General features: G+C 43.6%; 1 protein-coding gene across 1 annotated transcript in view; it reads right to left on the reverse strand.

Annotated features, from left to right (window-relative positions):
• Positions 1 to 19,276: 19,276 nt before the first annotated feature.
• The window catches only part of MINDY4B (MINDY family member 4B), a 34,981-nt gene continuing 28,198 nt past the window's right edge, over positions 19,277 to 26,059 (reverse strand). Inside the window, exons 11-12 of the mRNA XM_028843777.2 lie at positions 21,785 to 21,965; positions 19,277 to 19,835 (exon numbers count right to left, since the gene is read on the reverse strand). Coding sequence (XP_028699610.2) covers positions 19,693 to 19,835; positions 21,785 to 21,965 — 324 coding nt within the window. The 3' untranslated portion in view covers positions 19,277 to 19,692. The remainder of the gene's footprint in view (positions 19,836 to 21,784; positions 21,966 to 26,059) is intronic.

Here is a 26,059-nt window from a genome sequence, read left to right on the forward strand (position 1 = left end):
CTGTTGGAAAGCCGACTCGGCTTCGTCTGTCCAATTAAATGGCTGCTGCCCCCGGGTTGCCTGATACAAGGGTTTAGCCAGTTCTGCGAACCCAGGTATCCATAGTCTGCAAAATCCCGCCGACCCCAGGAATTCCCTCACTTGTCGGGTGGATTGTGGCCTGGGAATCTGCAGAACAGTTTGTTTCCGGGCGTCTGTTAACCAGCGCTGCCCTTCTTTAAGCAGGTACCCTAGATATGTTACCTCTGGCTTACAGATTTGAGCTTTCTTTGCCGAGGCTCGGTAGCCCAGATTCCCCAGAGCTTGTAAGAGACCCTTGGTCCCTTGGATGCAAGCTTCTTGGGTCTCAGCAGCAATTAGGAGGTCATCAACATATTGTAGTAAAGTTATTTCAGGGTGTTTGCATCGGTACTCACCCAGGTCTTCATGGAGGGCCTCATCGAACAGGGTAGGAGAGTTTTTAAATCCCTGCGGCAGCCTGGTCCATGTCAATTGGCCACTTATGCCCCTATCAGGGTCATTCCACTTGAAGGCGAAGAGCTTTTGGCTCTGAGGGGCTAAAGGCAAACTGAAGAAAGCATCTTTCAAATCTAAAACAGTGTACCATTGATGTTTAGGGTTTAAGGTACTCAGGAGGGTATACGGGTTAGGCACAGTTGGATGTATGTCCACAACCCTCTTATTGATTTCTCTTAAGTCTTGTACAGGTCTGTATTCTCCACTATTAGGTTTTCGTACCGGCAACAATGGAGTATTCCAGGGCGAGTGACATGAGCGAAGGACCCCTTGGTCAAGGAGCCGGCGGATATGCGGGGCAATTCCTTTCTTGGCCTCTAGGGGCATCGGGTATTGGCGTACCCGCACGGGGTCTGTCCCAGGCTTAAGTTCAACAAACAAGGCAGGACGGTGTTTTGCTAGTCCTAAGCCCCCCGTTTCCGCCCAAGCTTCTGGATATTGCTGGAGCCAGGTTGCTATGTCCTGGTCAGGGGCCGCTCGCTCCTGGTGGAGCCGGTACTCATCTTCTAGGGCTATAGTCAGGACGGACACGGGCCGATTGTGGGAGTTGGTCACGACCGGCCCTTCAGGGAGGAAATGGATCTGTGCTCCCATTTTAGTTAGCAGGTCTCTCCCTAATAGGGGACAGGGGCTCTCAGGGATGACCAGGAAAGAATGGGTTACATTCTTGGCTCCGAGGTTTACTGTCCTTTGTGTTGTCCATGGGTATTTTTTAACTCCTGTGGCCCCTTGTACCCACGAGGACTTGGAGGACAATTTCCCATTAGTTTTAACTAAGTCTGAGTGCTGTGCTCCCGTATCGACCAAGAACTGGACTGGGGACCCCTCCACTTGCAAAGTTACCCTAGGTTCGGGGAGGGGATCCGAACCCCTTCTTCCCTAGTCTTCATCTTGAGTGACTAGTACGGTTGTAGACCTAGGGGGTCCCTGTCCTCGTTGTTTCTTTTTGGGGCAGTCTCTTACCCAGTGGCCAGCCTCCTTGCAGTAGGCACATTGGTCTTTTCTCAGGTTATCATGCCTGGGGGGCCGCCTAGGTTGGGTGTACTCTGGCTGTAGATGCTCTTTCTGTACCACTGCTGCCAGGACCTTGGTCATTTTTTCAGTGGCCTTAAATTGCCTTTCCTCTGGAGTATCTCTGTTATTGTAAACCCACTGGGCTATCTGAAGGAGGTCTTGAATCCACTTTCCTTCCGAGTCTTCTAATTTCTGGAGTTTTTTTTTAATATCTGGGGCTGCCTGATTTACGAAAGACATTACAACAGCTGCCTGACTTCCTGGAGCCTCTGGATCTATGGGGGTGTACTGTCTAAAAGCTTCCATTAATCTTTCTAAGTAGGTGGCTGGGCTCTCTGTCTTTCCCTGCAGAATAGAATATACTTTAGCCAAATTAGTGGGCTTGCGAGCAACTGCCCGGAGACCTGCCATTAGAGTCTGGCGATAAAGGTGTAGCCGTCCCCTACCTTCTGCCGTGTTGTAGTTCCACGCTGGCCTGGTCAGAGGAAAGTTCGCGTTTATGAGGTCGGGGTTGGCAGTCGGTTGACCGTCGTCCCCCGGGACCAGCTTTCTAGCTTCTACCTGTATTCTCTCTCGCTCTTCCGTGGTAAACAAGATTCGGAGGAGCTGCTGGCAATCATCCCAAGTGGGCTGGTGGGTGAACATGACACTATCCAGTAAAGCCAGTAAATCTTTGGGGTTGTCTGAAAACCGAGCACTCTGAGTCTTCCAGTTATACAGATCACTGGTGGAGAATGGCCAGTACTGGAGCCTGGGGATTCCTGTGTCATCTGGGGGTCCTATTTCCCGAAGGGGTAAAGCCACCGTGGAGTCAGGCGGCTGGGGGGGGCTAGCCCACGAAGTGCGCCCTCGCGTCCGCCCTGCTGGCCCTTCAAAGTTACCTTCCCTGTCAGCGGGCCCGTGTGTGCCGGCCGCCTCCCCTCCGCCTGCTCCCTCCCGCGACTCAGCCCGGGGGGTCAGGGCCTGGGGCCCGGAGGGGTACGGAGGGGGTTCTGTGAACAGTGGGTCCCCGCTATCAGGTAGAACAGGATGGGGGGGGCAGTTGGTTGCTTGGATTTTAGTGGTCGAGCAACCAGTGTCTTACAGGGTTCAGAGGCTAATTGGAAAGGGGACAGCCAAGGAGGCGGGTTCTCAACAAGGTCCTGCCATATGAGGATATATGGGATTTGATCTAAGTGGCCTGCACGCCCAGGTAGGAAAATCTTGGACTTTACCCTAGTGATGACCGCAAGTTGGAAGGTCCCTTCGGGTGGCCACCCTACATCAAAGGCAGGCCATTCAGAGCGACACAGAGTAATTAGCTTTCCTTTCCTGATTTCCATACCAAGATCATGGCCCCTTGCTCTTACTTCTTTGAAATTATTTGTAAAGAGAGATAGAGGAGTGCTCTGGGTATTACCCATCCTGTAATAATTTGTAGTCCCTTCCTGTAAAGGAATGTGGGTTTGAATCCCTGCAAAGGAAATCTGATCTGACTTATTAATGATATTTAGTCGCGACTGTGCTCCGACAGCCCAGATCAGAGACAGTTACTGCCCAAACCGCAGACCGGCGGTCGGGGCAGTTCAGATCAGAAACAGCTACTGCCCAAACCCCAAACCGGTGGTCGGGGCAGTTCAGATCAGAAACAGCTACTGCCCAAACCCCAAACCGGCGCTCGGGGCAAACCAGCGGTCGGGGCAGTTCAGATCAGAGACAGCTATTGCCCAAACCTCAAACCGGCGCTCGGGGCAGTGCAGATCAGAGACAGTTACTGCCCAAACCACAAACGTGCTCGGGGCAGTTCAGATCAGAGACAGCTACTGCCCAAACCCCAAACTGGCGGTCGGGGCAGTTCAGATCGTAAGCTAGATCAGACGAGCGCCAAGGGACGTCTCCCACCGGTCTCCGCTGGCCATCCTATAGCGCGTCCGCCAGGACTGTGCCAGCTCCAGTTTCAGACCTCGCGAGTCGCAGATTCAGATTCAGAACAGACACAGACAGACAAACGGAGACGAGCCGGCTCACCTATCAGTAGATCGATCCTAGTAGATCCGTTGACCAGGGGTCTGGTGGGCTTGGGGGAATCCTGGACGAGCCCCCAGATGTTATGCCCAGACCCTCTATTCCCCAAAGAAGACCACCAGAGTCCAGAGTCAAAGCCAAGCGGCAAGGATCTTTATGACAAGTTCGAACTTGGTCCCTCCATTACACAGCATACAAGAGGGCCCCGAACAATGCGAGTGTTTGCTTTTTATAGCCCGAAAGTTACAGGGGAACAAAGGAATTCTTTTGGTTCCTGCGCTTTCAGTAAAACTTTGAACGGCTGCCTCCTTATCGGAGACTTTTCCAGGTGGTGTTTGTACTGGGCTCAGGAAGTTTGAGAGATACATGGCGATATGTGGTGGGATGGGAGGATGGGATGTGTTTGTACTGGGCTCAGGAAGTTTGAGAGATATATGGCGATATGTGGTGGGATGGGAGGATGGAATGTGTTTGTATTGGGCTTGTTTTGAGCCCGGGGCTGAGGAATGTGCCCGGCTCCTCTCAGTTCCTGCATGGCTAAGTGCCAGGGTTCGTCCTAATTGAGCTGAACACTAGTCACTGGGTTCTATGGTTCTCTTCCATGACCCATGGCTTCTAATAGAGCTAGAACACTCACCACATGGCCCGAGATTCCATTCCTTGGAATCCGTGAGGCCAAGAACCCCAGGTCAGAGAACACGAGGACTGCCACTATCTTGGAAGTGGCCCGCCACCATCTTGGGAGCTCTGGGAACAAGGACCCCCTGGTAACATTTTGGCAACCACAAAGGGACCTCCAAAGCTGTGAGTAATATTGGACCACTTTTGCTTGCTATTCTGTCCTGTCCTTCCTTAGAATTGGAAGAAAATACCAGGCACCTGTCAGCCAGTTAAAAACGATTAGCGTGGCTGTCACACTTAAGACTCAGGTGTGAGGCTATCTGGGGAAGAGCTTTCTAACAACCCCCAACCCTTCTGGGTTGGGAACATTGGTCTGCCTGGAGCCAGCTTCAACTTTCAATTTTCCTGGGGAAGCCAAGGGCCAACTAGAGGCAGAAAGTTGTCGTCCTGAACTCCCGGCATTAGCCAGTTGAGATCATGGCGCAGCCAGAAGTCTCTACTCAACAGTCGCCCATGTGTGCACCCCTACCTTTCCTTCTGACCCTTACCTCCTGGGTCCCGACCACGACTTTCTTGAAAGTGTAGCCCCAAAATTCTCCTTACCTTTGAATCTACTTCCTCTGATCCCTGCCTCCTAGTACGAATAGTTCAGACTTTCATTTCTTCTAGCAAGTTGTATCTCCAAAGGGATCTAAGGAAGCTCTACACTGCATCCTTAGGCATCTAGGCTATAAACCCAGGCAGTCATCCCTCATGTCCCTCCCTATTTAGGTATACAGCTCTCGACATGGGCAGTTATGTGGGATCCGTTCCCTACCACCCTTGCCAGGGCCCCAAGTTTGTAATGCCTAAGAGAAGGAGAGAGAGAGAGAGAGACAGGAGAGAGACGGAGAGACAAAGAGGGAGTCAAAGAGAGAAGAAAGAGAAAGATAGAAATAGTTTAAAAAAAAAAAAAGTGTGCCCTATTCCTTTAAAAGCCAGGGTAAATTTAAAACCTATAATACACAATTGAAGGTCTTGCCCGTGACCCTATAACACTCCAATACTACCTTGTTATCAGTGTAAACAAGGGCGTAGCCTGAAAACACTGAGACCACTGACAACCCGTAGCCTTCCTATCAAGAATCCTTCACCCAGTAACCCGTGGACGGCCCAAATGCATTCAGTCTGTAGAGGCAACTGCTTTGCTAACAGAAGAAAGTAGAAAAGTAACTTTTAGAGGAAACCTCACTGTGAGCACACCTCACCAGTTCAGAATTATTCTAAGTCAAAAAAAAGCAAAAAGGTAGCTTACTAACTCAAAAATCTTAAAGTATAGGGCTATTCTGTTAGAAAAAAGTAATTTAACACTAACCACTGATAATTCCCTTAACCCAACAGATTTCCTTACAGGTGATTTAAATCTTAATTACCTTACAAAAGTCTGACCAGACCTAGGAAGAGCTCCCTTCAGGACAGGATGATAGATGGTTCCTCTAGATGACTGAGGAAAAAACCACAATGGGTATTCAGTACTTGATAGGGAGACGCTTGTGGAAGCAGAGTTAGGAGAATTGCCTAATAATTGGTCTACTCAAACTTTTGAACTGTTTGCACTCAGCCGAGCCTTAAAGTACTTACAGAATCAAAAAGACTATCTCAATCTTGACTCAAAAGGTTACCTACACCCTCTCTGACATGAATTTGCATAAGAACAGTTGTTTATGCGAATGCATCTTGATGGGGCAGCTGGGTTGTTATGAAATACTCAGGAACCCAGCCCAACTCTAGGACTCAACCCCTGAGCATAAAGGCAATGTTGGGCATGCTGGTAAAGGACCACTAGAATCCAGCAGACCGGGCCCCTTTCTTTGTGGTCAAGAGAGGTGGAAAAAGGGGTGCAGGACTGCTATATCAGTAAGTGTAACTAATCTGATAAGCAGAGGTCCACGGGTGGTTACGCACCCTGGAAAGGAATAAGCATTGGGACCGTAGAGGATGCTCTATGACAAATGCTCATCGGAAAATGACTAGGGGTGCTGGCATCCCTATGTTCTTTTTTCAGGTGGAAAACAGTCCCCCCAAGGCAAAAACACCCCTAAGATGTATTCTGGAGAATTGAGACCAATTTGACCCTCAGGCTAAGAAAGAAATGACTTATGTTCATCTGCAGTACCACCTGGCCACGATAATCCTCTTCAAGGGGGAGAAACCTGGCCTCCTGAGAGAAGTATAAATTATAACATCATCTTACAGCTAGACCTCCTTTGTAGAAAAGAAGGCAAATGGAGTGAAATGCCATATATATAAACTTTCTTTTCAGTAAGAGACAACTTGCAATTATGTTAAAAAGTGTGATTTATGCCCTACAGGAAGCCCTCAGAATCTACCTCCCTTCCCCAGTGCCCCCCTGACACCTTCCCCAACGAATAAGGACCCCCCTTCAACCCAAATGGTCCCAAAGGAGATAGACAAAGGGGTAAACAATGAACCAAAGAGTGCCAGTATTCCCCAATTATGCCCCCTCCAAGCAGTGGGAGGAGGAGAATTCGGCCCAGCCAGAGTGCATGTACCTTTTTATCTCTCAGACTTGAAGCAAATTAAAATAGACCCAGGTAAATTCTCAGATAGCCCTGATGGCTATATTGATGTTTTACAAGGGTTAGGACGATCCTTTGATCTGAAATGGAGAGATATAATGTTACTGCCAAATCAGACAGTAACCTCAAATGAGAAAAGTGCCACCAAAACCGCAGCCTGAGAGATTGGCAATCTCTGGTATCTCACTCAGGTCAATGATAGGATGACAACAGAGAAAAGAGAACGATTCCGCACAGACCAGCAGGAAGTTCTCAGTGTAGACCCTCACGGGGACACAAAATCAGAACATGGAGATTGGTGCCACGGACATTTGCTAACTTGCATGCTAGAAGGACTAAGGAAAACTAGGAAGAAGTCTATAAATTATTCAGTGCTGTCCACCATAACACAGGGAAAGGAAGAAAATCCTACCGCCTTTCTGGAGAGACTAAGGGAGGCATTGAGAAAGCATACCTCTCTGTCACCTGACTCTATTGAAGGCCGACTAATCTTAAAGGATAAGTTTATCACTCAGTAGAAAATGTTTATCACACATTAGAAAAAAACTTCAAAAGTCCGCCTTAGGCTGAGAGCAAAACTTAGAAACTCTATTGAACTTGGCAACCTCAGTTTTTTAATAATAGAGATCAGGTGGAATGGGACAAATGGGTTAACAAAATTTGGCCACCACTTTAATCATGGCCCTCAGGCAAGCGGACTTTGGAGGCTCTGGAAAAGGGAAAAGCTGGGCAAATCGAATGCCTAATAGGCCTTTCTTCCAGTGCGGTCTACAAGAACACTTTAAAAAAGATTGTCCAAATAGAAATAAGACGCCCCCTTGTCCATGCCCCTTATATCAAGGGGATTATTGGAAGGCCCACTGCCCCAGAGGATGAAGGTCCTCTGAGTCAGAAGCCACTAACCAGATGATCCAGCGGCAGGACTGAGGGTGCATGGGGCAAGCGCCAGCCCATGCCATCACCCTCACAGATCCCTGGGTATACTTGACTATTGAGGGCCACGAGGTTAACTGTCTCCTGGACACTGATGCGGCCTTCTCAGTCTTACTCTCCTGTCCTGGACAACTGTCCTCCAGATCTGTCACTCTCTGAGGGGTCCTAGGACAGCCAGTCACTAGATACTTCTCCCAGCCACTAAGTTGTGACTGAGGAACTTTATTCTTTTCACATGCTTTTCTAATTATGCCTAAAAGCCGCACTCCCTTGTTAAGGAGAGACATTCTAGCAAAAGCAGGAGCCATTATACACCTGAATGTAGGAGAAGCCTAAGTCATACCTAAGCCCCATTTGTTGTCCCCTGCTTGAGGAAGGAATTAATCCTGAAATCTGGGCAACAGAAGGACAATATGGATGAGCAAAGAATGCCCATCCTGTTCAAACTAAACTAAAGGATTCCGCCTCCTTTCCCTACCAAAGGCAGTACCCCCTTAGACCTGAGGCCCAACAAGGATTCCAAAAAATTGTTAAGGACCTAAAAGCCCAAGGCCTAGTAAAACTATGCAATAGCCCCTGCAATACTCCAATTTTAGGAGTACAGAAACCCAATGGACAGTGGAGGTTAGTGCAAGATCTCAGGGTTATCAATGAGACTGTTATCTCTCTATACCCAGCTGTACCTAACCCAGAGGAAGCAGAGTAATTTACAGTCCTGGACCTTAACGATGTCTTTTTCTGTGAAAGGAGTCCTCACACAGGTCCGAGGGACGAGCTTGCAACCCGTGGCATACCTGAGTAAGGAAATTGATGCAGTGGCAAAGGGTTGACCTCATTGTTTATAGGTAGTGGCAGCAGTAGCAGTCTTAGCATCTGAAGCAGTTAAAATAATACAGGGAAGAGATCTTACTGTGTGGACATCTCATGATGTGAATGGCATACTCACTGCTAAAGGAGGCTTGTAGCTGTCAGACAACCGTTTACTTAAATATCAAGCTCTATTACCTGAAAGGCCAGCGCTGCGACTGTGCACTTGTGCAACTCTTAACCCAGCCACATTTCTTCCAGACAATGAAGAAAAGATAGAACATAACTGTCAAACAGTAATTGCTCAAACCTACGCCACTTGAGGGGACCTTCTAGAGGTTCCCTTGACTGATCCCGACCTCAACTTATATACTGATGGAAGTTCCTTTGTAGAAAAAGGACTTTGAAAAGTGGGATATGCAGTGGTCAGTGATAATGGAATACTTGAAAGTAATTCCCTCACTCCAGGAACTAGTGCTCAGCTGGCAGAACTCATAGCCCTCACTCGGGTGCTAGAATTAGGAGAAGGAAAAAAGGTAAATATATACAGACTCTAAGTATGTTTACCTATTCCTCCATGCCAATACAACAGTATGGAAAGAAAGGAAATTCCTAACTTCTGAGAGAACACCTATGAAACATCAGGAAGCCATTAGGAGATTATTATTGGCGGTACAGAAACCTAAAGAGGTGACAGTCTTAAACTGCCAGGGTCATCAGAAAGAAAAGGAAAGGGAAATAGAAGGGGACCGCCAAGCGGATATTGACACAACAAGAGCCACAAGACAGGACCCTCCATTAAAAATGCTTATAGAAGGACCCCTAGTATGAGGTAATCCCCTCTGGGAAACCAAGCCCCAGTACTCAGAAGAAGAAATAGAATGGGGAACCTCATGAGGGCAAAGTTTCCTCCCTTCAGGATGACTAGCCACAGGAGAAGGAAAAATACTTTTGCCTGCAGCTAACCAATGGAAATTCCTTAAAACGTTTCACCAAACTTTCCCTTAGGCATTGATAGCACCCATAAGATGGCCAAATCATTATTTACTGGATCAGGCCTTTTCAAAACTATCAAACAGATAGTCAGGGCCTGTAAAGTGTGCCAAAGAAATAATCCCCTACACTACAGGTTATATATTTCAATCCCTGTATCCTTAACCTCCTTGCTAAGTTTGTCTCTTCCAGAATCAAAGCTGTAAAACTACAAATGTTTCTTCAAATGGAGCCCCAGATGCAGTCCATGGCTAAGATCTACCGTGGACCCCTGAACCAGCCTGCTAGCCCATGCTCTGAAGTTAATGACATCGAAGGCACCCCTCCTGAGGAAATCTCAACTACACAACCCCTACTATGCCCCAATTCAGCAGGAAGCAGTTAGAATGGTCGTCGGCCAACCTCCCCAACAGCACTTGAGTTTTCCTGTTGAGAGTGGAGACTGAGAGACAGGACTAGCTGGATTTCCTAGGCCGCCTAAGAATCCCTAAGCGTAGCTGGGAAGGTGACCACATCCATCTTTAAACATGGGACTTGCAACTTAGCTCATACCTGACCAGTCAGGTAGTAAAGAGAGCTCACTAAAATGCTAATCAGGCAAAACCAGGAGGTAAAGAAATAGCCAATCATCTATTGCTTGAGAGCACAGTGAGAGGGACAATGATTGGGATATAAACCCAGGCATTCAAGCCAGCAACTGCTACCCTCTTTGGGTCCCCTCCCTTTGTGTGGGAGCTCTGTTTTCACTCTCTTAAATCTTGCAACTGCAAAACAAAAACAAAAACAAAAAACAAAAAACAAAAAACAAAAAAACCACACAAAAAATAAACAAACAAAAAAACAGTCCAATAGGAAAAGAAACATACCACCTGAACAGACACTTTCACAAGAGAGCCAAAGTACCAAAAACATATGAAAAGGTGCTCAAATTTATCAGTTACCAGAGAAATGCAAATTGAAGCCACAATGTGTTGTATCACAATGTGATACAATATACCCTCCAGAATAACGAAGATGCAGGCAATAATGTGGAACAATGGAAAACCCTCACACACTTTCAGGTAGTTTAAATAGGTACAAATAGCCTTTCAACATGTGCTAATTTATGACCACAATGTTTCTTCTCCCTTCACTTTCACTAGATTGTGCAACCTTTCCCCCACCCCCCAATACATATCAAGTATTTCAAGACAAATATCAGAGTGTTAAGTTCTATTCAGGTCTAAAATTGTATCCATGTGAGAGATGTGAATGGGTTGAGGAACTGGGGTTGTGTGGACACCTAGCCACTGCCTGGTGAGCATTCCCTTTTTTTTTTTTTTTTTTTTTTTCCTTCTCTGTGATACATTTCTAAGAAAATCACAGAGTCTGATTTTAATCCTGAGGCTGTGATATTTTCTATAGTAGGGGCGAGCAATCTTAAAGCAAGAGGGTCTGCAAGCCAGCTAGGGCAGCACCACAAATCTAGAAACTTCTATGTGTGGCTTCAGACATCTCTATGGTTTCCACCTGGCTGACTTCCTAGCCCTCTGCTTGCATGTGCTCCTGTGCCTCTTACAGTCTACTTCTGGTTTGGGATTCGGGTCTTGGCTCTTGCAACTAGACTCTCACTTGCCTGCTGCCTGCTCCAGGCTCTGCCTCAGCCTTAGCTCTGCCTTGCAGGCATCATCATCATCTACGCATGACTCCAAAGTATTGGGCATGGAAAATCAAAGCAGGAGGACTAGGAGTGCTCACATTGAGGTGTAGTCAAATATTTCGTGGGGGAGGAGGGCAGGAGGAGAGCTTAATCAGGGCACAGAGGTCAAGGCAGCTGAAGTGAACATTCATGTCAGCCCAGTATCCAGTCACTTTTCTTGTAATAACACACTGATTATCCTTAAGGAAATGTCGCTTCTGCTCTCTCAGTTAATATGATTTGGATATAGCTAAATCCATCCCCAGTTCCAGGATGCTGAGGTGACTAGAGACTGGCCAAACAGAACATTATGTTTCCCTGGCCACAGAAATGGATGCAGGCAGGGCCATATGACTCAGAGCCTTGGTAATACAATTGGAGGAGAATTGCTTTTTCTGCAGGGAAGTCTGAGAAGAGAGAATGAAAGTGTAGGATTTGGCTAGTAGGCAGGGCCATCTTGTTGATAGGAATGGATACTTGCCTTAGAAGACAAATTGCAGAACAGAGACAGAAGGGAGATCAGGCCCCAGTGACGATGTTGGAACGCCTCAGTCCATCTGTGTGGCAAGGCAGGACTACCCCTAGACTTGTTAATTGTGTGAGTCAACTAATGTTCTTTTTGTTTAAGCCAGTTTGAATTGAATTGGGTTTCTGCTACCAAATAAATCTAACTAATTCCACAGGCAGGACTATCAGGGGCTTTCAAAAATAGTTTCTGTAGGAAGGCATGGGTTCAAGAAAGGCATCTGAAGCAGCACCATGAGTGAGAAAGGAGACAAAATGGCCAGAACCATGAGCCCCGACTCTGCTTTATCCACATCAGCTCTGTGTGTATCTGTTGTGCATGTTGGGATTTCACATGAAATTTGATGTGAAAGCTAGATTTTGCTCCTAAAAAATTTGCAAATCCACTGGGTGAGATAACTGAGGAACAAGAAGAAGAAACACCAGAATGTGATTTTTCCCAGAATGAAGTCTATTTTTCTTATTTACCTGTCCTGTAACATATTTTAATGACAGCTTCCCAATACTTAAAGGCTTTTCTGATATGATTGGTGGTGATAGTAACTACTGTGAGTTTTTTGATATTATATTATAAAATATGATTTAATACTTTTCATAATACATTGAATCAAGATATTTCAAATGACTAATGCATGGGGAAGATCCATTCAAAGTGTAAGATACACCAATGGATTTTAATGAAACAGATTTGAAAAGCTCACTAATACAGTTTCAGGTTCTACTTTGCGACTAACCCTTAAAACATTACCCCTTGTAGAGTTTTGGTGTAGTATCAAAAAGAATAGCCACAAAGCTATTAAAATTCCTCCTCCCTTTTTCAACTAAATATATATGTGAAGTCAACTTTTCTTCATATATTTCAGGCTAAACAATGTATCACAACAGATTGAATGCAGAGGCAGATATGAGAATACAGCTGTCTCATATTAAGCTGGCCATTAAACAAATGTACAGAAATGTAAAATAATGCCACTTTTTTTACTATTTTTTTCCTTGGAAAATATAATTGTTTTCCATAAAATACTATTTTAGGTAAATATATAATAGGTTTTATTGTCATTTTAAATAAATACTTAATTTTTTCAGTTTTAATTTCTAATAGGATAAATATTAACAGGTGTGACCCAGATAAACCAAAGTGCTTTGGGGTCCTTAATTTTTAGGTGCATAAAAGGGTCCTGAGATAAAAAAGTTTGAGAACCCCTAGGCTAGTGGATAGTTAGGTATTTAACACATAAGCATACAAATAAGGATAAACCTGGGTGTTTTAGTCCATTTTCATACTACTGTGAAGAAATACCTGAGTCTGAGTAATTTATAAAGAAAAAGGTAAAATGGATTCAGTTACACATGGTGGGGAGGCCTCACAATCATGGCATAAGGCCAAGGAGGAGAAATGACACGTCTTATGTGGTGGCGGCAGGCAAAAGAGCGTATACAGAAGAAGTGCCCTTTATAAAACCATCAGATTGGCTGGGTGTGGTGACTCATGCCTGTAATCCCAGCACTTTGGGAGGCCGAGGCAGGTGGATCACCTGAGATCGGGAGTTCAAGACCAGCCTGACCAACATGGAGAAACCCCGTCTTTACTAAAAATACAAAATTAGCTGGGTGTGGTGGCGCATACCTGTAATCCTAGCTACTCAGGAGGCTGAGGCAGGAGAATTGCTTGAACCCAGGAGGCGGAGGTTGCGTTGAGCCAAGATCATGCCTTTGCACTCCAGCCTGGGAAACAAGTGAAACTCCATCTCAAAAAACCAACAAACAAAAAACCCATCAGATCTTGTGAGACTTATTCACTATCACATAGGAATAGCATAGGAAAACCCACCCCCATGATTCAATTACCTCCTGCCGGGTCCCTCCCACAACACGTGGGGATTATGGGAGCTATAATTCAAGATGAGATTTGGGTAGGGACACAGCCAAACCATATCACTCAATGAGTGATATAAAGGAAAAGAACAAGGTGCTGAGAGAGATGAACCAGGAGACCTAATTTAGATGGTGGATGGTGTCAGAGATGGTGCTACTGAAGAAGTGGTTTTTAAGCTGATCTGAAGGAGGAGATGGGGGTAAAGATTGTTGTGGGCAGTGGGAACAGCAGGAAAAAGTCTCTGAAGTGGGGGCAAGCTTGGTTTGGGTGGAACATGGCGGTGAGAGGAGAGTGGCAGGAGATGAAGCTGGGCTAAACCTTGCAGACTCTTGTAAATCATGTGAAGATTTTGGCATTTTTGTCCTAAGTGCATAGAAATGATCATAATATGAATCACTCTAATATACTTCATCAGGCTTGAATTTTTTAAAGATAAAATAATCAGGATTGAATTTTTTTTTTTTTTAAAGATAATTGATTGCTGTGTGGTGCTGTGTGGAAAAGGGACTGGAAGGGGACAAGAGAGAAGGTGAGGACAGCAGTCAGATGGCTATTGTAATAGTCCAGGTGAGAGATAGTGGTACCTGTATCATGGAGACAGCAGTGCAAATGGAGCTATTTCAGAGCTATTAATACCACTTACAGGTTTTGCTGCTGCATTGGAGTGGAAGAGGGGATGACTCCTAGGGTCAGAGCAATCCTACATACTATGCTTAGTGATACCAATCCCAAGTATCACCAAAACTAAATACCCATTACATCTATTTGTATAAATATTTTAGGTTTGTAGGCGTGTGTGCCTACATATATGCATGTGATTAAATTGCCCACGTTTACTTTTATAATTATGCGGTTATGAAATTGAAAAAGTCACTCTCATAGCACCACCTTGTGGACAGTAATAAAAAATGTGTGTGTGGCGGGTGTGTGTGTGTGTGTGTGTGTGTGTGTGTGTGTGTTGTTGGATTCAATCACTAGGAGAAAACAATACAAGTTCTCCAGAAAGTTTACCAGTTATCAGCCACCCCAAGTCCTTCTTGGAAGGAGAGGGGATAGAAATACATTCAGAAGAGTTAAAGTTAAACTGACTATCCTGGAAATAACAGGTTAAATTCATTCAAACTAGATCCTCTCTGGTTGATTTTAACATTAAGAGTCATTGACTAAAAGTATCTTTTATTCAGATAGCCCCTGACAACCCATAATAATACTTTTTGTTTTTATGCCAAAATATGTTTTTTCAGTGCATTTGCCACTTATCTTCATGAGATTAGGGGCAGCATTTTTTGTATAATATCAAGCCTGATGGAAATGAATTTATGTTAATTCCTCATTTAAGTTCCGAACTCACCTAGAATTGCATCCTCTAAGACTGGGCTTTTCTTTTCTTTCTCTTTTTTTTTTTTCTTTTTTTTTTTTTTTTTTTTTTGAGACGGAGTCTCACTCTGTCACCCAGGCTGGAGTGCAGTGGCACGATCTGGGCTCACTGCAAGCTTTGCCTCCCGGGTTCAAGCAATTCTCTGCCTCAGCCTCCTGAGTAGCTGGGAATACAGGAGCCCGCTACCACGCCTGGCTAATTTTTGAATTTTTAGCAGAGACAGGGTTTCACCATCTTGGCCAGGCTGGTCTTGAACTCCTGACCTCATGATCCACCCGCCTTGGTCTCCCAAAGTGCTGGGATTACAGGTGTGAGCCACCACACCCGGCCCTTCCTTCCCTTTTTTTTTTTTTTTTTTTTTTTTTGAGACTGGGCTTTTCTTGCCGCCGTCTTGAATCTGATTTGGTTTTCTTTTCTCTGTTGCGCTTTCTTTTTTGCTGGCGTCATTTTCCTTACACTTTAGCTCATCATTGTATCCTGTTCTATTGCTCTGGGCTTCTCAGGAGACCTCTTTTCTTCACAAGACTGGCTTCTCCAGGTGTTAGAAAATGTCTCTACATGTGAAACAGATCCCTCTCTTAATTTCCCAAACAAAGCACAGGGAATATCAGGCTAGAATGTTTAACATTTTAATTTAAACACAAAGGAATTACAATGCAGGAAAACCTAAAATTTTACTTCTGATCGTGTCTCTGCTTTGAGAAGCCCCTTGGACTTCTGACAACTTGCAGTTCTCTGCCACTTGGTTGTTTTTTCCTAAATGTTGGTCCAGGCCCTGTGCAAGGCCCCCAGCTCTGGCTGGGGCATTGGGGTGGGGAGAGCCTTTCTTCCCTCTCCTTAGGCCTACTCCTTCCTGCTCCCACGATGATTGACAGAGGAAATGCCTGCCCTCATGTGCAGGGCATGGTTTCTAGACACAGTTCAATTCTCATTTTTCTCCTCTGTCTCTGGCTGTTTCTTCTGAGCCTGCTTTCCAGGCTCGTCACACTCTGCCTGACTGCTGACACAGGAATTCCTCAGGGTTCAGCATCAGGCCCAGCTATCTTCTTGCTTCATACTCTCCTTGGGCAGTCTTACCCCAGGCCACCCTGTTACTTACCCTTAGTGACTCCCAGGTGTATTTATTTCTCTGGTCCAAACCTCTCCATTGATTTCCAGATCCTTATTTCTGATCCATTAGTCTACCTTTCCACTTGAATGTTTCATGTCTAAGATTAGACATGTGATTTCTTACCCTCAAAATCTGGTGTGCTTTCAGTGTTTCCAAGTTCTGTGAAGGTACAACCTTCCATCCAGTTACCAAATCAGAAACCTAGAAGTCATCCTTAATTCTTCTTTCTTTCTTCCTCATCTCCCTCCCCATGCAACCTATTTCAGCCTTCTTCATTTTACCTACCAAGGGGTATCTCCTGAGAGACCCACTTCAGTCTACTTTAATTGCCTCCACTCGATTCTGACCATCTCTTGTCCACACCACTGTTACAGCTGCCTAACTAGTCTCCGCATGCACTTGGGGCTCTCTCCAATCTATGTTCTACTTTGAGGCATGTGTTCAAAATGCAGATCTTACCAGGCCACTTAAAACCTTTCCAAGGTTTCTCACACCTCATAGTCTACACTGCCTTGCAGTGGCCCCACCTTTTGCTCCAGCTGCTTCACAACCGCTCTCCAGCCCTACAGGCTTTTCTATTCCTCAGGCGCATTCACTACAGGGCTTCACATCTGCTCACCCCTCTTCCTTTCACCCTGTTATCTCTATGCAGTCTTCTTACCTCAGCTAACCACCTCTTCCTCAGAGGTGACTGTTCCTTTTCTTTCAGTTCTTTAATATAAGACTGACACGCCCAAAATGTCTTCGCTCAGTTTTCAAGTTTATCTTTATTAAAGTGCCTTTTGATTAATTGCCATCTCCTAAGAAGAGCCTAAGCTTCATAAGAAAAGAGGGGGTGCCACATCTGATTTTGGTCACTGTGCTGATTTTCCCCAGCATCCAGCATAGTGCCTTGCACATAGCGCATGTTAAACAACATTGAATGGCCAGGCACGGTAGCTTATGCCTGTAATCCCAGCACTTTGAGAGGCCGAGTGGGTGGATCACTTGAGGTCATGAGTTAAAGACCAGCCTAGCCAACATGGCGAAACCCCATTTCTACCAAAAATTACAAAAAAGTTAGCCGGCGTGGTGGCACACACCTGTAGTCCCAGCTACTTGGGAGGCTGAGGCACAAGAATCGCTTGAATCTGGGAAGTGGAGGTTGCAGTGAGCCAAGATCATATCACTGCACTCCAGCCTGGGCGACAGAGTGAGACTCCATCTCAAAAATAAAAATAAAAATAAAATAAAAAACATTGAATGAATGAATGAATGATTATGTTTCTAAGGCCCTGACAAGGGAATTACAACCATCAACAGAAAATGCAGGCCCAGGTGTGGCTGAAGAGTGCCTACAACCTGGACAGCTCAAGACCAGTCTCAGCCAGTTGCTATTCATGGTTCCTTCCACAGTGTGAAGTGAAGGGAATCTCAGGCCTCCCCGACCCTGGCCTGCTCCTACCAGTCTTGTGACATTGGTGAGAATGTTCTTGGAGAAATGATTCACACATCTTGTCTAAGAGCAAACAATAATTCAGGGGAATGTTCCAGTCTAACTTGATATTTGAAAAAGGAAAATAGTGGCCATCTCCTCAAGGGTTCATTCCCACTAACGACACAGTCAGTTTAGATGACTATTCAGAAAAATTAATATCCCCATCTTCAAGCAAACAGCTTTCTTCCACTTTATATTTGAGAAGCTGAAAAAACAAAGTCATTTTGCTCAAAACAGAAAGTTTAAACGTGAACTAATGGCTCTGAGAAACTTCTAGTTATTTTTAAATAACATGTCTCCACTCTGAAGAAAAAAAATCAAGTATTACTGGGTACCCTCTTTATAAGATAAAATAAAAACTTATTTTCACTGAACATTGACATACAAAGTAATTAATAGTTTATATATCAAAATTATACTTTTACATCTAAAACATAGGTACTTAATCTTTCCTCCATTATTTTACTTATTTATAGATTTGTTCCAGGAATAATTTAACCCAAATTATAGCACCATATAAAATATGGCAAACTAACATAAATTATAAACAAATTAAAAATTCAAAGGAGGAATAAGGGAAGGAACATAAAATGGATACAAGGAAGAGGTCAATTTAAAAAATGGCTTTTGTAAGAACCAATACACTACCCAACAGTCATCCTGCTTTTCTTCCTTCTACAAAACCCTGATTTTGTTATAATATCAAGTGCCCTGTGCTCAGACTCGGAGGATGAACCATGATTGATCTGAGTCATGGATCCCCTAGCTAGACAGTTCTTGTTAAAAGGAATATCTTTATTGTTTGCGACTTTTAGTGAGATCTCGTACTTGCAGCTGAGCGGTTCCTTACTAATGCACTTGGTACGTTTTTTAATCCGGCTCTAACAGTCAACTCCAAAAGAGACATTCAGTAAGAAACAATGTAGTGTCCATAAAACAAAAAACAGGCCCACACCGCACGAAAAGCGCAATATAAGTAAGATTAAGACCATGTAAGACCAGAGTCTGTAGGGATCCACTTATTTGTCTGGTGTATTTAAAATCCCCAATGAAGACACCAATGATAAAGATATTATAATCTGCAATCCAAGCCAAATTGCCTTTCTTTTCTGACATAATTTATTATTCACCTTGAAGTTTCATTTTCTACCTGGTCCTTAAGTTAAAACATTATTCTTTGAGCCAAATGCAAATGCATTTAATCAATTAATTTGAATGAATGCACAAAGATTGTTCTTTGGAAACTAACCTTTGGATTGTGAATACAGAGCCCTACATCTGTGAGGTGGCAGATTAGTGGGGTGGGTGGCGGTGTCTACATTATTCTCGTGTACTTCTTTTAGAAGGAATATGTGTTTACTCTGTGTATCTCTTCAGAAAGAACATAGGCATTTAACAGGACAGGGAAAGAGTATATTCTAAAAAGAATTATTTTCCCCTTTCAATAATGACACAAGAGATTTTATTTTTATATATAATTTTATGTAGAAATCGGAATTTTTCTCAGTTTGTCTATTTGTGTATTTATATCCAGTGCTGAAGAAAAGAAACAAACATACTGCTAATAAAAAGAATGTCTCCTTGTGGCTACTGAAACCCACATGTCAACTGCTATAGCTGCCAGTCTACCAGGAATAGCCCCTGCTTCAAACCCCAAGAAGCCCATTTACTATTTTAATGACAAGAACTTGCTCATGTGGGCATATGAACTGTAGCCTTGGAAAGGAATGCTGTCCATACCAGGAAGTCCTTGAGAAGGCTTGAGTTCTTGCCATAACTAAAAATCCGATGATTCATTACCAATGACTTCATCCCCAAATGAAAGCTAGCAGCCTGCTTCCATAATCCTCATGGAGAATTATACCAAGAAAAGACAACTTTGGAAAAACATTCAAGAGAGAGGCTTCATTTTCTCTTTTGAATGAAAGAAAGGAACCAGTCTCTGTGACTACAGAGGCACCACCATGTAGGCCCTGGTGTAGGGGCCTGTATTTCTCCTACAACGCTCACAGCTAGGGATTTACCAGATACTTTAAAAATGAAAAAACTGCTAATGGTATTTTTTTTTTGTGGGGCTCATAAATGAGAAATATAGAAATGAATGGTCTCCCCCCACATTAGGCTTTTGCATCCCAGCAGTTCTGACACTTCAGACTTCATTGCATGGCCTAGTTTTCCCTTTAGAAAAAAGGAATGGTCCCATTCCAGTTGATGGTGGCCTCGCTCCACTTGGTTCTGATTGCCATCTCCACTGGTGAAAACCGCCGTCTTGGTCCATGTTTCTCTTCCTGTTGGTCTCTTTCCCAATGATGGGAGTGAGTATCTGAAGAAGGAACAGCCAGCATTTAGACCCAAGCCTATGAACACCATTCCAGAGGAAGCCACTAAAGAAGGACAGAAGGGTGGTTGGGCAGGAGTCAGGCTCATCAAGCTCAGCAAGCTGTGCTCCTACAACTGGTTAAGCAGAGGGGGATTCAAACAGGTGGTGTGTTGAAATGCCCCAAACCGAATGAGTCAGTGGTAACCTGGGTTGTTGTGCATAACTGTTGATAAGCTGTGTAATATACCTTCTGGAACCATGATGTGACACCTAGAACCAGGTATAGATTACCGAATATTGTCAGAAAAAAAAAAAGAAAAAAGAGGCCAGGCATGGTGGCTCACACCTGTGGTCCCAGCACTTTGGGAGGCCAAGGCGGGTGGATCATCTGAGGTCAGGAGTTCAAGACCAGCCTGGCCAGCATGGTGAAACTCTGTCGCTACTAAAAATACAAAATATTAGCTGAGTGTGGTGGCAGGTGCCTGTAATCCTAGCTACTTGGGAGGCTGAAGCACAAGAATCACTTGAACCCGGGAGGTGGAAGTTGCAGTGAGCCAGATTGCACCACTGCACTCCAGCCTGGGCGACAGAGTGAGACTCCATCTCCAAACAACCAACCGACCCCACTTCTCAATGCTTCTCAGAATACATTTGCATTTTTGGATGGAGGGCAAGGCATTCTAGTGGGGTAGGCAAGAACTGGGTTTGGGGCTTGAGTTTATCTCATATTAGCCAGGTGACATTTAAGATGGTACTTAGCATCTATTGCTAAACTTCATTTATTCAATTAGTAGTTACTTGTTGGGCACCATAATTTCCACTTCATAAAAATAGAAATCCTAGTACTTACCTCATGTGGCTATGGGAATATTATGGGTTAATGCCTGTGAGGTTTTCAACACAATGCCCAGGACAGAAAGCAGATGATTCTTGTGAGCTAATGAAAAATGTTGCTTTATGCAAAGAAGGAAGTTGAGGTAGAAACAACAATATATTTTAAGGAACATATTGTCAATGTTATACTAAATTAAATGGGTTAATATGTATTTCTCATAATTAAAGAAAGAGAATTAGGAACTGCACAGATAAAATAGTCACTAGATGCTTTTCCACACGTAATAATGGAAGATTATTTAACACCAGGCTTGTGGTGCAAAGTCAGATACAGTAATGCTTCATAAATGCAGCTAAGGCTATGGATACAAACTCCCAGTTTGTCTAGTGTTAATACCTCGTCCAGAGGTCAATGTTTAAAGACATTTTAAGGTTAGTCTTTTCGCCTCAGGAGTTTGTCACTGAAATGACCTGTTTGGTTGTCTGCTTCTCCGGTTGGATTGGAACCTCTCTAAAGGTTTGTGGAAGTTTTTGGAATAAAAGAAACCAGTCTGTGTGACTACAGAGGAGCCACCATGCAGACCTGTACCATATTCATCATTGTTTTCCCAGTGTCTAGCCCCGTGCCTGGCACACAGTAGGACCTCAAAAATGCCTTTTGCGCTCATTTAAACAGAAATGTACTATCAGTTTGGTTACTTATGTCACTGGATGATTATCTGATGTTTGGTCGTGAGATAGCATCAGCCAATTCTCCCCTGGGTTTTCCCAATTATTTCCTCAGGTATTAAATACCTCATGCTCCAAGGTCAAAGGCCCTGGAGAATGGTTTTTGGAAATTTGGCTCCATACCTTTTGTTTTTCTCTTACCTAAAAGTTGTGGGTTCCTCTGTGCTATTTCTAACCCTCCTTCTCCTAGGTAAAGCAAGTTTAGAATTCCCACATTGCAATGCTTGGGTTTAGGGCCATGGGATTCATGTGTGAGCTTCATTTCAGAACCTGAGCCTAAGCACTTTCCTGCAGAGCTAGCATGAATATCCACAAAGTTGTGGAACATCGGCAGCCGCATCTCTTTGAGCACATTAAAGTCCACAACACTTGGAGTCTGAAATGCTCACCTATTGTAAGATGCACAAGCTTTTTCTGTGAGGACCGGCCACTGTAAAAGTACAGATCAAAGAGACGCTCCATTTTCCAGTCTGATAAGAGCTGCCTGTTTGTGCAAAAAAGGATGCTGTAATTTCCATTGATGTTGCACAGCCAAATAGGTAATTTGGGAGTCTTCAGCATGCTGCCCACCTGGAAGGAGGAAGGGGAATGCAGATAAACATATAGATTTTGAAACATTGTGACACATGCCAATACCTGATCGTGACCAAAAAGGAGCTCTGAGGTTTCTTGTTGCACTTGTCGCTGTGCAAGGCACTGTACATAGAGTAAGATTTCAAACGAAGGCTTCATCATGAATAAATTTGCATTTATGAATGATCTGGTATAGTGATGCTGCCATTTTTATCTTAATGGATTATATTTAAAATTTTTTTGGTGACCTCATAGAGGAGGTGAAACAACTTCAGTTTGGTTTTGAGGCGAGGTAAAGAATAAATAGATAAACTAAAATAGGAATGTAGTGGTAGAATAAGAGAACTCTAATTCTCTTATTCTAGAGACTAGCATGTCTGCTGCCATTCCCAAGATAAGGCAATAATTCATTCAGCAGGTGGTGGTAAGACTTCTGGCAACATCAACTATTTAGAATATAGAAAAAATGATATTGAAGATATATCAAATAGCTTCTGGAAAATGAGGGAAACACATACACACATCACACATATACACATATATCTACAGGTTAACATGTAGATCAATTGTGAAGATGTTCCTAGACAGCAGCTTGTTATCTGTTTTTTTCTAAGTACCTGTCAATCAATTTAGCCTTGATTTTTTTTTTTTTTTTTTTTTAAGACAGGATCTTGCTTTGTCACCCAGGGTATAATGCAGTGATGTGATCTTGGCTTACTGCAGCCTTGACCTCCTGGGCTCAAGTGATCCTCCCACCTCAGCCCCTGGGACTACAGGTGGACACCATCATGCCTGACAAATTTTTGTATTTTTTGTAGAGACAGCATCTTGCCATGTTGCCCAGGCTGGTCTCAAACTCCTGGACACAAGCAATCTACTTGCCTTGGCCTCCCAAATATTGGAATTACTGTACCTGGCCTGGCCTTGAATTCTTATAGCTAGTGAATGAGATTTGCAAAAACCAGCCCTGCGGGGTAGGAGTGGGGAAGGGGATGTAGTAAAAGGGCAGCGGTCTTGCACACTTCTAGTGCGTTTCTATCAGTGATAACCATCAGTTTGTTTATACAGGTAGGGAAGCACATATTTTTAAAAGCTTTCCATCAAAATTTATTGAAACAATTTTTAAAATTTGTTAAAAGTTATTTCAACCTAAAGAGATAAACATGAGTGACATGGATAAACCCATGATTTCCATGTGACGCCAAGGAGAATTCCTGGGCCCCTTAGCTTGGCCTTTCTTCCTGTAACTGAAGGCACCAGTGTTGCCATTCTATTTCTTTTCTTCTCAGTCCTCAGAGTTGTACTGTTTGTTCAGGAACAAATTCTGTTTTGTGGAAATCCAGCTTTGAAAAATTATCACGTGCTTTATCAACCCAAGTATTAAAGGCTAATAACTTGACATTTTGATTTCTCAATAATTCTATTCAAATCTCTTTGTTTCCTTGAGTTTAAATTCTTCAGCTGTGGGTGAGTGGGTGAATCAGAAATGCTTTTGTCTGTAAGTGTTTCACTTTTAGCTACCACAGAAAATTTACATTGCTGTGCTGAAAAGAAATGACCTCAGCTGGTAGTTTACAAAAGGGTGGAAACCTAGCACCCAATCAGGACATGTTCATAATGGGTGCAGGATTTACTCATCTGCATAGTGGGTACAGGGTTTGCTGGAGTTAGCTCCTCCGGGCTGAATATATTGTGGGCATTTCACATACCAAACACGGGGCGAGTCTGCCCACCAGCTACATCAGAAATAAAACAGTGAAGATGTGCCATTGAAGCAGTAGCATATGTTTTAGTTCCAGATATCCACCACCAATTTCCAAATAACTTTGTAACTATTCATTAGTTATAAAATAAGCACTTTCTTTCTTAGGCCTTCTTGCTATGGGACCCTTCTGTATTAAGCTTATATGTAATCAAAATATGTTATACAGGAAGTTATGGAATTATCAAGGTTGAAAAACTTGAATGAAACTAGGAGATTGAGAGCTGTTTGTAGCAAAAGGTACTTCCAATGGAACTTCAAGTGGATATTCTGGTCAGTTTGAATCTAATGATACTCCCTATAAATTAGTCTGGGTAGGTGTAATAGAATATACACATAAATGATATTGTTTCACAGAATATCTGTAATGTAGATGAAATTCACCTGGCACTCAGATAAACATACTCTGCTGGGTGCTGACTGACACACTACTGTTATTTTATGCAGCAGTACAACAGTTTTCTTTCCTGAGCTCAAAGCTACTCAAGATTTTGTTCTAGTAGGAAGAAAATGAAGTAGTCAAAATGCAACCACCTTCAACCCCACAAAGTGACCTTACAGAGCTCTCACAGTGAGCAAGCAGAACCTCGCTTGCCCTGAGAGATTCTGATGAAACGGGAAATGTCATGCATGACTGTTGCTGCACTTTGAGTATTAAGAGGCAAGCCTTAAGATTACAGTTGAGAACACATCTGGTTTAAAGTGAGTCCTGCAAAAAACAAAACAAAGCACCTTCCAACTGAATCCAGACAGACATTACATCCCCCTTTCTTCTTGGCACACCATATAAGCAGTTTGACTGGCATTTTTCGCTTTAAGCATTTGTATTGCTTTGGGATAAAAACAGTTTACCAGCTACTCCCCAAAAGCAGGATTCTAAATATGTTTTATTGGTGAGATTCCATCAATGCTGAATTTGTGCATGTTGCTTCATGTTGCCATGGTAAAAAGGAAATTAAATTGTGATACAGTGGTGCTATAAATAAAATACCTTTCTCCTTAAGTTCACTCATTGTGTAATAAGCCCAGTATTTTCAGCATTAATGCAGCAATCAAGCTTTTCATAACATATATCATTTAAACCAATGTAAAATTACAAGGACAGCAAGGAGGATGGACAAATTCTACATATCAGAGTGCAAGAATTGAGTCCATGTAATTCTTTTTTTGAATGCCGTCTAGAACAATGGGGTTTAGAACATGCCTTTGCATAATGAGCATGATATTGCAAGTCCCAAGGCCCCAGGCTGGTAATCTGAACAGGAGAAAGGTGTTTGAAACGTTGTGCTTTCTTCGCTGATTCCTGGTGACAATTCCTGTGCATAACTGTTAATGGTCTGGCTCTCATCTCTGCCACCTGGAATACAGACTTGATGTAACTTCTCTCACTGAGTTTGCAGGTATGTTGTAAAGACAAATTAGTTCATGTTTGCAGGGCGCTATCTCAGTGACTTAGTGGCAGAGTGCAGTGCATACCGCTTCACTGGGTACTTCTATGGTTGGATTTCTTCCTATCAGACTCTCTAAAGGGAAAAAGTAAAGGGGGAAGAAGGTATGACTGGGATAGTGGTGCGTGCTGCCAGGGCTGCCGTAGGAGTAATTCTGGCAAGACCTAAATGGCTTCAGTCCCTGAAAAATCAGAGTGGATTTTTCTTCTCAGTGGCAGGTGTGAAGATAATGTGAACCTCCCAAGGCTTTCCAGATGGTGTTAGACTCAAACTGCTTTATGTTCTCACTTAGGTATTGGAACCTCACACTCAAATCTGTACCTTCAAATAGAAAAGTGACAGGGAGTCTTCAAAATAGTGCCTCATCTTATGGTAGCTGGCTGTGTTCTGCAGGAACCATCAGTCTGGTGGGCTCTGGGGGGCTTGTCATGTCATCTAATGAGAATACCATCTTTTTTTTAAAAGTCTCACCCACTGGGCTGTGACATTGGGACTGAAAGACACATGTTTTTGCAATCTCTGCAATTTTATCACAGAGTAATAAGAGATTGACTTAGGGAAGACGGAGGCAGCATTACAGGATGGGTTTCACCTTGACAGCAGAATCTACCTGTCAGGCAGCACGTTGGTTTTCTTCTGAACTAAGAAATCTTTCTGATATTAGGTTTTTATTATCAGTACATAAAAATAACCTTCAGATTTGTTGCACCTACCATAGGCAGGAGCTACTAAATATCCACAAAGCACTTATATACCTAGTTGGCATTTTCACGGGTCTCCTACAGAATCAGAAGGGAAAGGTAGTGGCTGCAGGGGTCTTCAGTCCAGTCATACTTAGAGCACTGTCCCAGAAGCACATCATGTTTTTTCTTGAATAAACT

Source organism: Macaca mulatta, chromosome 2 (genome assembly GCF_049350105.2).
Source record: "Macaca mulatta isolate MMU2019108-1 chromosome 2, T2T-MMU8v2.0, whole genome shotgun sequence".
Classification (NCBI taxonomy): Eukaryota; Metazoa; Chordata; class Mammalia; order Primates; family Cercopithecidae; genus Macaca; species Macaca mulatta.